At 38.8% G+C, this 15612-nt stretch overlaps 1 protein-coding gene across 1 annotated transcript; it reads left to right on the top strand.

The window, feature by feature from the left end:
* Positions 1 to 7212: 7212 nt before the first annotated feature.
* On the top strand, positions 7213 to 15536 carry LOC141253022 (beta-crystallin B1-like). Its single transcript, XM_073670781.1, has 5 exons — positions 7213 to 7295; positions 8984 to 9102; positions 11694 to 11826; positions 13612 to 13754; positions 15289 to 15536. The coding sequence occupies exons 1-5, from the start codon at positions 7230 to 7232 to the stop codon at positions 15455 to 15457; spliced, it is 630 nt and encodes a 209-aa protein (XP_073526882.1). The 5' UTR covers positions 7213 to 7229; the 3' UTR covers positions 15458 to 15536.
* The last annotated feature ends 76 nt before the right edge of the window (positions 15537 to 15612 follow it).

Raw genomic sequence — 15612 nt, 5'->3', positions numbered from 1 at the left:
AACATTTTGGTACATGAATTTAAAACGGCTAGAGACAGAATGATCAATGACGATCATTTCAAAGTAGTGATTCACCCAGACCGTGTACCACGCGGTCAACATGAGAGACGATTCAATGCCCCTACTACAAATGAAATAGCTGCTGTAATAGTTAGTCGCGAACAAACTATGTCTCGGGACATCGTTGTGCAGCCGCGCGATGGCATGCTCACTAGGGTTCCCGATACACATAGATTCTATGACGCTCTCGAGTACCCAATAATTTTTTGGAAAGGACAAGAGGGGTACAGCATTGATATTCCTCAGATAAATTCAATTACCAAAAAAGCAATGCCAAGCAAAAAGGTGTCCTGCAAAGATTTTTATGCCTTTCACTTGATGGTCCGTCGCAGCGATTTTAATTTGATGCTTAAGTGTAGGCTCCTACTTCATCAGTTTCTGGTCGACATGTATGTAAAGATGGAAAGTGAGCGCTTAAGGTTCATTTCTTTAAATAAAAAAAAAACTGCGCGCAGAAAATTATATTCACTTGCAAGATGCAATAAGAAATGATGCGGATTTGGATCCAAATAACTTAGGTCAGATGGTGATTCTCCCGTCATCATTTGTAAATAGCCCGAGATACCTACACGAATACACACAAGATGCGTTCACATACGTACGTAATTATGGGAGGCCTGATTTATTTATTACAATGACTTGCAACTCCGCTTGGCCAGAAATCACCAAAGAGCTTATGGCTGGTCAAAATTCAACGGACAGACATGACTTAACAGCTCGAGTATTTAGAATAAAAGTACAGAAGTTGGTAGATCTACTTACAAAAGGTAACATATTTGGTGATATGCAATGCTTCATGTACTCGATCGAGTGGCAAAAGCGAGGTTTGCCTCATGTGCACTTACTGCTGTGGTTAAAGGAAAAATTGCATCCGAACCAAATTGACGAAATCATATGTGCTGAGATACCAAACCCAGAAACTGATCAAAAGCTCTATGATACAGTGACAAAGAATATGATTCACGGGCCATGTGGTACATTCAATTCTTCATCGCCATGCATGAAGGAAGGAAAATGTACCAAAAAATATCCGAGGAAGCTTTTAAAAGATACTCAAACCAATGACAAAGGTTATCCTTTGTACAGGCGCAGAGCACCAGAGAATGGTGGACGCACGACGATTATAAAAACCCGTAGAGGAACACAGGAAATATTGGTGGACAATAGCTGGGTGGTCCCATATTCTCCACTCTTATCAAAAAATTTTAATTCTCATTTAAATGTAGAGTTCTGTAATACGGTACAGGCGATAAAATATATTTGTAAATATATTAATAAGGGTAGCGACCAGGCTATTTTTAACATCCGCCAGCAAGGGAATGTTAACATTGACCCAAGTGATGAGGTGCAGACCTTTAGAACCGGCCGATATGTTAGTAGTAACGAAGCAGCGTGGCGGATCTTAGGTCTGCCTCTGCACGAGAGACACCCAACCGTCACTCATCTCGCGATTCATTTACCCAATGGCGAGAGGGTTTACTTTACGGAAAATAATTTTAGAGAGAGATTAGAAGCACCACCTAAAACTACACTAACTGCATTTTTCCTGTTGTGCCAAAGTGATACGTTTGCAAAAACATTACTTTACATTGACGTGTCTCGCTACTATACTTGGAATGTGGCACGGAAGCAATGGAAACGGTGTTTACAAGGAACACCTGTCGATGGCTGGCCAGGTGTGAAGGCAGGAGACGCTCTAGGTCGCATTTACACGGTGCACGTTAGCAATTTTGAATGTTATTGCTTGCGTATGCTGCTGAATGTAATAAGGGGTCCAACCAACTTCTCGGATTTAAAAACATTTGAAGGTCAAGAACATGCAACTTCAGGTGTGTGAGAAGATGGGGTTGTTGGAAGATGATAACCACTGGGATACCACCTTAGAAGAGGCCGTGCTATGTCGCTCCCCGGCGCAAATAAGAGAGCTGTTTGCCATATTGAGATGCACTTGCGGTTTATCCAATCCTCTACAACTCTGGCACAAGTATAAAACTGCATTATCAGAGGATATCATGCACAGATTTGAAAGAATGGATCACGTTAACGATGATCTCTGTTTCAATGAGGCGTTGGGGCTTATCGAGGACAAAATATTAATAATTTCTGGAAAGAAATTGTCCGATTTTGGAGGAGAGCTGTCGAACGAGTTGATAAAAGAGCTAAGCTATGATACCAACCAGTTAGACGCTCACGTTTGCGAAACTGAGCCACGTTTGCTACCTGATCAAAGAGAGATTTATCACAAAATAGTAGGATGAGTTGAGAATGGTGAAGGCGGACTTTTTTTCCTTGATGCCCCGGGTGGTACAGGAAAAACTTTCTTGCTTAATTTACTTTTAGCAAAAATTCGTAGCGGTCATAACGTTGCATTAGCTGTGGCTTCCTCTGGAATTGCTGCAACATTGCTAAGCGGTGGATGGACGGCACATTCAGTCTTTAAATTACCTCTTAATCTGGTGAACGAAGAAACCCCATCGTGTAATATCAGCAAGAGCAGCGCCCGTGGCCTCCTGTTGCAACAGTGCAAACTAATCGTGTGGGACGAGTGCACAATGTCACACAATTGTGCCATCGAAGCTCTTGATCGTTGTCTACAAGACTTACACAGTAAACAAACAATAATGGGTGGTGTAGTTGTTTTATTGGCTGGGGACTTTAGGCAAACTTTGCCTGTCATCGAGCGAGGCACTGCAGCAGACGAAATTAACGCATGTCTGAAATCCTCATATTTATGGACCAAAGTTGAAAAGCTGCACCTCACCACCAACATGCATGTCCAGTTATTCAGTGATCTAGAGTCGGGCGCGTACGCTGAGAAACTGCTCGAGATCGGTGAAGGTCGAATCGAAACTGACGAAGAAGGTATGGTTCTATTCACTAACCAATTTTGTCATGTTGTGGATTCGGAAGACGCACTTATTGCTCAAGTTTTTCCAAATTTGCAACAAAACATCCACGATGAAAATTGGCTATGTGAAAGAACTATACTAGCACCAAGAAATGAAACAGTTGCGAAAATCAATAAAATTATCTTGGACCAAGTAACCAGCGATGCAACAACCTACAACTCCATCGACACAGTCATGTCATCTGAAGACTGTACGAGCTACCCCATGGAGTTTCTTAACTCTTTGGAGCTATCTGGGGTCCCATCTCATAAGCTCGAGTTAAAGGTCGGTATACCCGTTTTGTTAATGCGCAACTTGAACGCCCCGAGATTATGTAATGGCACTAGATTGCGAGTCACTGAACTAGGCAGGCACATTGTAAAGGCCACAATTTTAACTGGAGAAGCTAAGGGTGAAAATATTCTTATACCACGCATCCCAATAATACCCAATAACTTACCCTTTAATTTCAAACGTTTGCAGTTCCCACTTAAAGTTGCATTTTCAATGACCATCAATAAATCGCAAGGGCAAACTTTGAAGGTAGCGGGGATACATTTAGGCACGCCCTGTTTTTCCCACGGTCAGCTATACGTAGCTTGCTCACGTGTTTCTAAATCGCAAAATCTACATATTTTCGCTGAACGAAAGAAATCAAATAACATAGTTTACAGGAGTATATTGCAGTAAAAACACATAGATAAATTACCTGCAGATGTCCATTATTCCAATTACATACTAATTCTTTACTAACACGAACAATATTAAACGCAAGTAACTTCAGTCCGTCCTGTTTATTAATCAGTGTTTAGTAATCCGTTTGTGATGAAATTTGATATGGATAATTTCAAGCCTGGGGAAGGACATAGGGCTACTTTTTATAAACACACCATACAGGCGAAGATTATATAAAACTGTAAACCTGATTGACTGACACACCTAGCGGTCAACGCACAGCTGAACCCACTGAACTTAGCATCTTGAAATTTGCAGATAGGTTCTATTATAGCTTAAATGAGCACTAAGAAAGGAATTTTGATAATTCCACCCTCAAGAGTTTCCCTCTTCATATTATAGGGGTTCAAAGATTGTATGGAATCCGTCAGTTTTGAAGTTAGACATCTGAAATTTTGGATGTATGAGTAACTAAATAAGATTATTTTTTTTTTACTATTAAGATTATTTTTTTTTACTATTAAAATGATGTGTCACGAAACTTAATGTGGCAGACCAAATTCCACGCGAGCGAAGCCGCGGGTAAAAGCTAGTATTATAATAATATGACTGCACCATGAACTACAGCAATAAGTCAATACGACCCTCAGCCATGAAAAGTGTGTGCAGTAAAAGAACAGTTATGTAGCTGCCAACCTGAACCTCTTGCTCCCAAGTCACTGTTCAGGGAACATTGGTAGTACAGATCAACACAATTCTGTGCCCAGTAATACAGTAATAACACAGCAGCCAGTAACTTCTAGCAGTGCGTAATCTTGATTTTTCCAGAGGTAATATAAATAAATTGCATTCAAGGTGTAAATACAATAATAGACTTGTCCAACTATTGTCCATGAATTTCATTGATAACTCTACCTGTGTAAAGGACCTATGATCAGGGTGGACCAGGATCAGGGGGGGCGCTGCATATAGAAAGCTTGGCAGCGTCACACGCCTTAGTTTACTTAGCCCTTAAATCTCTTGAACAAGTGAGGTAATGAAGCTGCAGACACCACAGTCAATATGGTCAGCAGTTTTGTCCCACTGACTCCAAGGCAAAAAATGTGTCGTTCATTGAGACCTTTGTTTTTTGCTGAGCTCCTGTGTTTAGACAAAACAATGAGCAGCGTTAGCTCATAACCCCCTTTATGTTCCCCGGCCCCCACAAAAATTCTAATTTGGTTTTGCAGATGATATAGGCTCTGGGCTGTGATACTCTATGTATACTCTATTCAAGTTAGACCACACCTAAAAAAGTTTAAAAAGAAAGTTTTGTGCAAGCATATTTATGGAGCATATATTAGTGGGGAGGGGGTCTGGCTCAACACCAACCATTTCCCTCGGTGGCTTAGTCACAGCGTTCATGTGAGTACTTGTGGGATGCTTTTTACGTTTGTTTAAACTAGAATTTATACAATCATATCTATTTACATATATATAGATATAGATAGATAGATAGATAGATAGATAGATAGATAGATTGTATAACTTTATGTTTGTAAAATTCCATTTATGTATAATCTGTATATTTGGTTTTCTTGCAATGTTATGTTGGACTGAATTCTTGTCATTATATGTATTCCTTGTATTACAGAATACCTCTTTCATATTGGTCATTTGAACCAGAGGACATATAACATCTAGGGAAGCTGAGTACATGGTATAGGCACAGATGAAAACAAAAATCAAAAATTATTGAGATCGACATTATGTCAATATTTACAAGATGAAACAATTGCTCAGAGAAACGCTATCAAAGCTCTGGTTAATTATTAAGGCAATGTGTATATGAAAAATATAGCACTTTAACCTTTAAATGTATTGAAAACCAGGGCAGAAATAAATAACTTGAGATTTAATTGCTACTTGGCATTGTCTGTGATAGTCCATGATGTTTAGTGTAATATAAAAAATTGCAATAGTCTGCAATTGTTCCTTATTGTAACAATATACCACTGTCTTTAAAAAAAAAGTGCTATATCATAGGTGTGTTAGAACTTTTGATTGATTGGGTCCGTGTATTAAGTGTCTAGACAGGATTACAAATTCAGCTTCCCTTTAGTTTTTGCTTTCCTGCGAGAAGTGTGTATGGACTCTATACTTTGCTATGTATGTTCTACTGTCTTTACACATTTCTCCAACAGGAGCCAAAAAATACCAACTAGACCTAAAGGGGTGGATGTCTCATCACCCCATTCTCAACTGATCAAAACTTTTTTCTTTATGTCTCTATAACTTGACATTCTACAAAATAGCTCTAACCTAATCCTACATTGTTTATAACTTTGAGATACAAAACTGATCTATATAATAAGTTAAGAAACACTAAATAATATGTATCTCATACCGATAATAGTACCACTACAGATTAGCACTGAAATTCGGCTGCTTTTACAGCTGATCTACATATTTACTAAGACCCTGTAATATAATACTCCACATTTTCAAATGCAAATGAACACTATACAGACACTGAACCATCAGGGAGGATAAATGATGTGAACACAGAACTCAGTTTCATGCTATAGAAATCGGTTTGCACATAATGGATTTGTTGCAGAAAATTTTCACAGCAAATCTTCAGGGAAATCTGCTTCGATTATGCTTCAGTGCATATTTGCTGCTGATGTAGATTTGCCAATAGATTATGCAAACAAAAAGACAAAAGGGAACAATATTTGTAATATTTTTAAAATCTGCAATTGTGAATTTTTCTGCAGAATAAACACAATATCCAAAGTACACAATACAGTATCCAGAATAAAATCTGCAATGATTGAGTTTTGTTGTGGATTTTGAATTCTCATTAAACTCAATGGAAAAAATATGCAATCAATCCAAAACCCAAATTGACATGCAGGGGATTAAACAAAAAAACCTGTACAACAGATCAATTTCTGTATGGAAATTTTCTGTCACGTATGGATGACATTTGTTAAGATCTTATCCAATCTGCTGTAGTTGTAGCCTAGCTTTATATATTTACGTTTAATTAGTATATTAAAATAACAGTTAGATATATTGATGGGAGTATTAATGGTGACGAACCTATAAGAATGCAAATATAATTTTTCTTTAGCAGTGGAAACATTAGAAAAAATACATCAGGATTGCATGCTGAGCAAACCCAAATTCATTTTTTCCAGAACTCTTTATCCTGTGTGTCCTATTCACAGTCTTTCTATTTCACGTTGCTTTTATTGCCCCAACATACAGTATGTTCACCGTGTAGAGATTCAGATCAGTCCCTGTTCCCAATGGGTCTTACAGACTAAATAGGGAACAACATATATTATCTTGACACAATTTCAGCTACAGCTGGAAATACATAATTCACCAAAGCCCTGCATTGCATGTAGTGGACATTTCAGGGTTACTACATCAGCCTGTCCTAAATGTAACACGTATATACAGAACCTTTTCATATATTAATTGCTATTTATGATACATTCTCATCTGGCCAAAACAACTGGTATTGAACAGGGATATAGAATATTATAGAGGATGTTATTGGATGTTGCAAAGTGATCAAATGAAATCATTGCAGATTTCCTAAAGATTTTCAAGATGTCTCACACCGGAGCTCAAGGAAGCAGTGGTAGCCATTCAGCCCTGGGTCTGCACAACTACAGGGTATGTACAAAAGTATATCCTATCCCCTTAGGCAGAAAGACAAATTTTTCAAATCTGACCACTGTCACTTTATGCCGAAATAACTCTGAAATGTTTCTATATATTCCATTCTGTTGTTTTCATGACACAATGTACTTTATGTTAATGATAAATTTAGGTTAATATATTTTACATTTATCTATAAATATCTTGGCAATTTGACAAAAATTTTGAAAAATTTCCAATTTTTAAAATTGGAGTGTTTATACCATAAAGGCCACGTTCACACGTTCAGTATTTGGTAAGTATTTTACATCACTATAAGAAATTTTGTAATACATCTTAAGAGAAATATTCTACTTCCTCAACTTATGATCCTCTTTCCCTTCCTTTCCCTGCCCCTTGCCTTTTCGTCAAGACAAGACACACTGCCATCTCAACAAAGGATCTGATTGTAGCTGCTTATTGACAGGAGTAAGGGGGGAGGGATGAAGAGGAGAGTGAGATAAGTAGAGAAATAGATCATGTTGCTGCTTTCTAGTAAGTATATTATCTAGTCTAGAGCTGGATTCACAGCTATATTACTCAGTACTGCTGTATAATGTCTCCCATGCTGCTGTTGCTTCTAACTATGTGCTGCATAGAAACATGAAAGAACGAAACATGTCTGTGTGCCTTTTTGGGAGACATTATAGCAGCTACTCATCACCCACTAGCTACAAGAAGCCTGAAAATTAGAGATAGAGCCTAAAGATGGGAAAACTGGTGAAAATGCAGGTTACAAATCATCTAATAATAGTCAAAAATTGTGTTATTCCTCATGTATATGTACACAGAACAGCTTTTACTTAAAAGCTGCATGAGACAAGGACACTTAAATATGATTTATACTATATTGATAAATTATGAATGCATATAAGAGGTACGCTCCGCATCCCTGCTCCAGCATAGTGTATAACTCTATTACTATAGAAAAGATATCAGTGAGTGCACTGGCGGACACAAACAGAAGAGGGCCCCTGTGCAAGAACAGTATTTGTGCCCATTGCAGTCCAAACCAACCAAGAAGTGGTATTATAGCCCCAGCACCCTGAGGAAGCCAGACATGGCGAAACTTGTTGGGGTGGTTATATATATGTTTTAGGTATCACTAGGGAATCTGTGCATGTCCTAGTAAAATATCTCACCAATTAATCTATGAACTGCAGTCATAGAGGAGACAGTAATGAATTAGCAATATCAGATATATTGTACGAGTTAGTCCCTAGAGACTCATCAATACAGAAATAGCGCCGAATAACTAGTGTAGTTTTAATTCTTTACCACGCTTTAATAGCAGAAATAAAATCATGTTTTAGTACACCCCTTAATCAGGGTTTATTTACCCTTCTTGTTAATTTGGTAACACATTGCAGTCCAGAAGCTCATCATAATGCACCTGTTTTGGAGTTGGAAATGGCCCCCCTTAACTTTTGGGCCCCTATGCGGTTGCACAGGTTGCACCAATGGCATGTCCGCGCCTGAATGAGTGTGAGCCCATGAAACTGTTTTACAGTTTCTAACATCTCCTACAGAACACTTTAAATATTAAATTGAAATCAAAATTAAAAAACAACAAAGATAGATGATTAAATAGGAAGTATAGAGGTCAGTAAGCATAACACATAATATCCTGACAAGTTCTGTTTCATTTTGCTTTCTGCGTACAGCTCATTTGCTATGAATATGAAAATTTCCAAGGCCGCAAGGTGGAGTTTAGCACTGAGTGCAGAAACTTGTGTGACCGAGGTTTCGACCATGTGAAGTCAATTCGAATTGAATCTGGACCGTAAGTTGCAAGCACATTTAGTCGCTGCAAAGGGACTGACATTGGATTATTGCATATATAATAGGTTTTGATAAATGCTTTTATTCCATCTGAGCTGACAATTTTCTCAAATCTTTGTAATTTACCATTCTTTTGTTATTGCTCTTGGGAATGTATGAATAAATTGACATCTGGATGTTACCATTCCCCTTGACATTAGGATAGGCCCTTGCACATTTTTTTTTACTGAAAAACACTTATTTAACCATTTTGGGGTGTGTAGGGACATGTCTCTTAGATAAGGGTCAATGGTAACACTCAGAAGTCATTTTATTTATACATTTCCAGGTGGAATAGTAGAGGAACAGTGTAAAAGATTTTTATAAAGAGATACTCCACAATAGATATTTTATAATGGGGTATTCACTAAAAAACAAATCAGGAGGGATGATATGTCCCCCTTAATAATATTTAGCTTTCATTAGCATTGCTCAGTTTTCTAATACCTTAGATTGCCTGCAATTTCTTGACATCTTATTAGCCATTATATTGTTGAAGTGTCACATATGTTTTAATGTCGATACCCCAAGTTATTATTTACCATGCTTATTTATATAGCGCCATTATACAGTACAGACCAAAAGTTTGGACACACCCTCTCATTTAAAGATTTTTCTGTATTTTCATGACTATGAAAATTGTACATTCACACTGAAGGCATCAAAACTATGAATTAACACATGTGGAATTATATACTTAACAAAAAAGTGTGAAACAACTGAAAATATGTCTTATATTCTAGGTTCTTCAAAGCAGGCACCTTTTGCTTTGATGACTGCTTTGCACACTCTTGGCATTCTCTTGATGAGCTTCAAGGGGTAGTCGCTGGAAATGGTTTTCACTTCACAGGTGTGCCCTGTCAGGTTTAATAAGTGGGATTTCTTGCCCTATAAATGGGGTTGGGACCATCAGTTGTGTTGTGCAGAAGTCAGGTGGATACACAGCTGATAGTCCTACTGAATAGACTGTTAGAATTTGTATTATGGCAAGAAAAAAAGCAGCTAAGTAAAGAAAAACGAGTGGCCATCATTGCTTTAAGAAATGAAGGTCAGTCAGTCCGAAAAATTGGGCAAACTTTGAAAGTGTCCCCAAGTGCAGTTGCAAAAACCATCAAGCGCTACAAAGAAACTGGCTCACATGAGGACCGCCCCAGGAAAGGAAGACCAAGAGTCACCTCTGCTTCTGAGGATAAGTTTATCCGAGTCACCAGCCTCAGAAATTGCAGGTTAACAGCAGCTCAGATTAGAGACCAGGTCAATGCCACACAGAGTTCTAGCAGCAGACACATCTCTACAACAACTGTTAAGAGGAGACTTTGTGCAGCAGGCCTTCATGGTAAAATAGCTGCTAGGAAACCACTGCTAAGGACAGGCAACAAGGAGAAGAGACTTGTTTGGGCTAAAGAACACAAGGAATGGACATTAGACCAGTGGAAATCTGTGCTTTGGTCTGATAAGTCCAAATTTGAGATCTTTGGTTCCAACCACCGTGTCTTTGTGCGACGCAGAAAAGGTGAACGGATGGACTCTACATGCCTGGTTCCCACGGTGAAGCATGGAGGAGGAGGTGTGATTGTGTGGGGGTGCTTTGCTGGTGACACTGTTGGGGATTTATTAAAAATTGAAGGCATACTGAACCAGCATGGCTACCACAGCATCTTGCAGCGGCATGCTATTCCATCCGGTTTGCATTTAGTTGGACCATCATTAATTTTTCAACAGGACAATGACCCCAAACACACCTCCAGGCTGTGTAAGGGCTATTTGACCAAGAAGGAGAGAAATGGGGTGCTACGCCAGATGACCTGGCCTCCACAGTCACCAGACCTGAACCCAATCGAGATGGTTTGGGGTGAGCTGGACCGCAGAGTGAAGGCAAAAGGGCCAACAAGTGCTAAGCATCTCTGGGAACTCCTTCAAGATTGTTGGAAGACCATTTCTGGTGACTACCTCTTGAAGCTCGTCAAGAGAATGCCAAGAGTGTGCAAAGCAGTCATCAAAGCAAAAGGTGGCTACTTTGAAGAACCTAGAATATAAGACATATTTTCAGTTGTTTCACACTTTTTTGTTAAGTATATAATTCCACATGTGTCAATTCATAGTTTTGATGCCTTCAGTGTGAATGTACAATTTTCATAGTCATGAAAATACAGAAAAATTTTTAAATGAGAAGGTGTGTCCAAACTTTTGGTCTGTACTGTATATAAAGCACTGCACTTTACAGACTCCATCATCACTGTCCCCATTGGAGCTCACAATCTACATTCCCTATCAGTATGTCTTTGGAGTGTGGGAGGAAACCGGAGAACCCGGAGGAAACCCACACAAACACGGGGAGAACATACAAACTCCTTGCAGATGTTGTCCTTGGTGGGATTTGAACCCAGGACCCCTAGGATACCGTGCTAACCACTGAGCCACCTTGCTGACCAAATTCTGGAATATATTTATAAAAATTCCATGAATCACCACAACATTTTTTTACATCATATAAATTAATAGTGATAATATTGCTATTTCAATGGTATGACACCGTGTGGTTCCTATTCACAGCTGGGTCGCTTATGAACAGAAAGATTTCGCCGGAGAGATGTTCATTCTGGAAAAAGGAGAATATCCACGTTGGGACTCATGGTCTAACTGCTTCCGGGCTGATAGGATCATGTCCTTGAGACCAGTCCGTATGGTAAGATGTAAACTAAAATTTAAAGAGTAACTAAAGTGTTTGTTTTTTTATAATTTTGTCCAGTATGGAAAGTTATGAAACTTTGCAAATCACTTGACCAACAATCCAAGAAAATAAAACTAGGATTGTTTTTTTTGTTGTTTAAAGACATTAAGAACACTTTCATAAAAATCTAACTAATAAATAAATTAACAGTATTTGTCAGATGATTTCTTATATTCTTACACAATGATTTAAAGACTAACTGAGCCTATTTTTTTAAAAATAATTTTGTCTTGCATGGATCATCATCCGTGCTTATTTGGAGCACAAATGATGGCAGTGAAAGAGTCAGCAACTCTCTCTTCCACTTAGTGTTGTGCTTATTAGGACAATCTCCTGCAGCAGCTTATCTCCTGAGTTATTGGCTCTTTCACTGCCATCATCTGTACTCCAAATGAGTATATTCTGATATCAATTCAGCTGAAGGCAAGAAAATAAACTGAGGAATAGCGGGCGTTTAGAAGCCACTTAAATGCAATTAATTTTACAGGAATGAAGACAAATCCACTAATAAAGTGAAACTAATAAGTTGAAATTGTTGAAATAAAATAACAAATCATATAGTAAATGCTTTTAATTGATTTTTTAGTTATGGTCATATGAAAGTTTCCCTAGTGCCTTCAAACAAAAAAAAATCCTACATTAATTTTCTTGTATTGTTGATTAGTGTACAAATTGTATGTTCAAGGTTCAAAAGTAAATGAACCATAGTGTCCCAACCATTGTCCTCATGGCCAAGATAGACATGTAGTTATTCCCCTTTCCATGGACATTAAATAGTACTACCATGCAAAGGAAGGGCCAAATATTCACATGGCACGTCTCACCTACAAGGAGTTATGAATACCAGAATGGTTGGATTGGTTGCACACAGATTGTCGAAATATAGTGCATGGATAATGCTGATCAGCATGAACTGGTGGTCACTGAAAAAGTACTGCTGCACAGGGATTGGAAGAGATGGAGGTAAAATATAGCTATGGAGTACATTACAAAATATTCAGAACTTTGGAGTGCCTGGAGAATAACTAAATAAAAAAAGGTTAGCTACTATTTTTTGCCACCTATTCTGAGAGCAGCATGATGTAGAGACAAAGACCCTGATTCCACTGACGTGTCACTTATTGGGCTGCTTGCTGGAGCTTTGATAAAATCAGTGTTTTATCAACATAAAATTATCACTAGAGGACTACTAATCCTGCTGCCATGTACTCCTCCATATTCATGAGTTCTGTATAACCCCACCCCCACCACTGTTTGGTAGCTTTCTGTCTATACACAGTGAATACAGAACGCTGCCAATCAGTGGTGTGGGCGTGGTTATAGAGAGCTCAGCATTCAGAGAATTCGTAGATCTGCAGCAAATAAAACAGGGATTTTATCATAAGTACAACAAGTTACTCAGTAAATTATACACCACTGGATTCAGGGTTTTTGACCCTACATCATGCTGCTCTTAGATGGGGTAGCAAAAACCTGATGACAGAGTCCCTTTAAATTATGCATTTCCAATAACAGTAAATAACTACCAATACCATTCTCCGTATGTTTTAGATCAGAAATTATTATATTATTGCTTTTTAAATTTGTTCAAATTACAATTTAATAATCATTCATCCATTTGTACCAATTCTAGTGTAAGACAAGGCAAATCTTTAAAAATAGCAAAATCAAAAGTCTTAACAATATAAATTATTTATTCTTATAATAACTTATTTATCATGATGATTTTTTACATTAAAGGACACTCAGGATTATAAGATCTCCCTCTTTGAATGTATCAATTTTGAGGGAAGGAAGATGGAAGTCTGTGATGAAGATATCCCCAGCTTATGGTCCTATGGATTCCAGGATAGAGTCGCTAGTGTCCAGGTCCTTGGAGGAACGTAAGTGCTTGGAGCTGGACAAAGGAATGTAAAGATTAAAAATGTACTAGTTTCTGTGTAAAGCGAACTTGACAGCTGATGCACGCTGCCCAATCCACAGCTGTATGATATGAGCAAGGAATGATTGACTCTGAAAAGCTGCAGCGTTAAAGAGTAAAGTATATTTTAAAAGCCGCCGTGGACCGAGCCGCGCTAGAGACGAGTCAGACAGGCGGGTCCCTGGCGACTTCTCCCTGCTCGCTGCCCTGGATTGACAGGTCTCTGTGTACATATACATATCGGCAGACAAATGCTTTTTAAAGAGAACCTGGAAGAATAAACTGGAAAGACAATAGTGCAATAGGATCTTATCCGAATAAAAGGTGACAAGAGATAGGGAGAGTTGCTCACCTAGGAAGGGTTGTGACACACAACCACTTAATGCACTTAAAGGAGTTTTCCCATGAACAAAAGTTGATTTTGTAATGCTGCTGTAATGTCTGTAAATCTTCTGTAAATGCTGTAAATCTTTTGCTTCCTCCCCTGCCCAGGAGCTGTGGTATGATCAGACCATGTCTTTGTACGGTCAGACACAGCCATCACACAGTACTCAGCAGGGACACATTTATAAGATTATCTCAGCACAGGAAAAAAATTTTTAAACACATTCAATTGTGGAAATTATTATTACTCCAAGATCAAATGGTTAAAATTAACTTTTGTTCATGGGAAACCCCCTTTAAGGTTGCTGCAGACCCACAGGTATGCCAGGAGGCCAATAATGGAGAACACTGGGTTAATCCTGCGCTGCCTGGACAAAAGCGCTAAGATTTGAATTGTACTGTTCATTTAAACCTGCACTTGTAATCCACTTGTCACTGTGGTTTGTCCTGAAGAAGAAGTGCGAAACTTTGAAATGCGTTGACAAATAAACCACAGCTATCTGCATTAGTCTCTGGCTTCAGCAACTCCTTTGTCCAGATAGTGCAGGATTAACCCATTCTTCTCCATTATTGGCATTTTAAAGAGAACCCGACAGCTGATACATGCTACCCAATCCACGGGCAGCGTGCGTCAGGCACTGGCTGTATCATCTCAGCCAGGTAATGTTTGACTCTGAAACGCTGTGCTACTGCCCTGGATTGATAGGTCTCTGCTTATATGCACACATAGGCAGAGACCTGTCACTAAAGGACTGCTGGCGGGGAGATGCCGCCGGGAACCCATCTGTCCAACTAGTCACTAGCGTGGCGGCTTTTAAAGTATGTTTTTCCCTTAGACGCCGCAGCATTTCAGAATCAAATATACCTGGCTGAGATCATACAGCCAGCGCCACGGATTGGGCAGCATGTATTAGCTGTCAGGTTCACATTAAGCTTTGGTCAAACTGGTGGAGTAATGCTAGGTAGTACCTTCTCTGTGATTTACAGCGAATAACTATATCGATAGGAAATTACATTGTGCATGTTAATATGTGAACTTACTTCCATAGATTTCTACACACTAATTTTAGGACTTATCTAATGACTGTTTTTTTTCCAATGTGTTTGTCTAGATGGGTTGGATACCAGTACCCTGGTTACAGAGGTTATCAATACTTAATGGAACATGGACCATACAAACACTGGAACAACTGGGGAGCCAACCAGCCCCAGATTCAGTCCATCCGCCGAGTAAAGGACATGCAGTGGTACAAAAGAGGAAATTTTGAAGTTGGAAAGTAATGAAGCAATGAGGATAAGACACATAACCTGACTGACAGAAGAAAGGCACTTGTTTCTTTTTAATCTCTGAATCGTTCTCTGTGTATTGGTGGGAGAGATAGCTGTTGCTTTATTCGTTTGTCTACATAGCCATTTAAAGGGAAAAGTGTGGATGT

This window comes from Phyllobates terribilis, unplaced genomic scaffold (assembly GCF_046119375.1).
Source record: "Phyllobates terribilis strain yellow unplaced genomic scaffold, ASM4611937v1 Scaffold_2__4_contigs__length_985480577, whole genome shotgun sequence".
Classification (NCBI taxonomy): domain Eukaryota; kingdom Metazoa; phylum Chordata; class Amphibia; order Anura; family Dendrobatidae; genus Phyllobates; species Phyllobates terribilis.
The sequence above is the reverse complement of the archived record's forward strand: the minus strand, read 5'-3'. Positions and strand labels throughout refer to the sequence as shown.

What these genes read in the sequence shown, in the direction of transcription:
- LOC141253022 (XM_073670781.1), top strand. Translation starts at nt 7,230, where the DNA reads ATGTCTCACACCGGAGCTCAAGGAAGCAGTGGTAGCCATTCAGCCCTG. An exon ending in TGGGTCTGCACAACTACAGG is followed by an intron (nt 7,296 to 8,983) that starts GTATGTACAAAA and finishes TTCTGCGTACAG; the next exon opens with CTCATTTGCTATGAATATGA. An exon ending in GTCCAGGTCCTTGGAGGAAC is followed by an intron (nt 13,755 to 15,288) that starts GTAAGTGCTTGG and finishes GTGTTTGTCTAG; the next exon opens with ATGGGTTGGATACCAGTACC.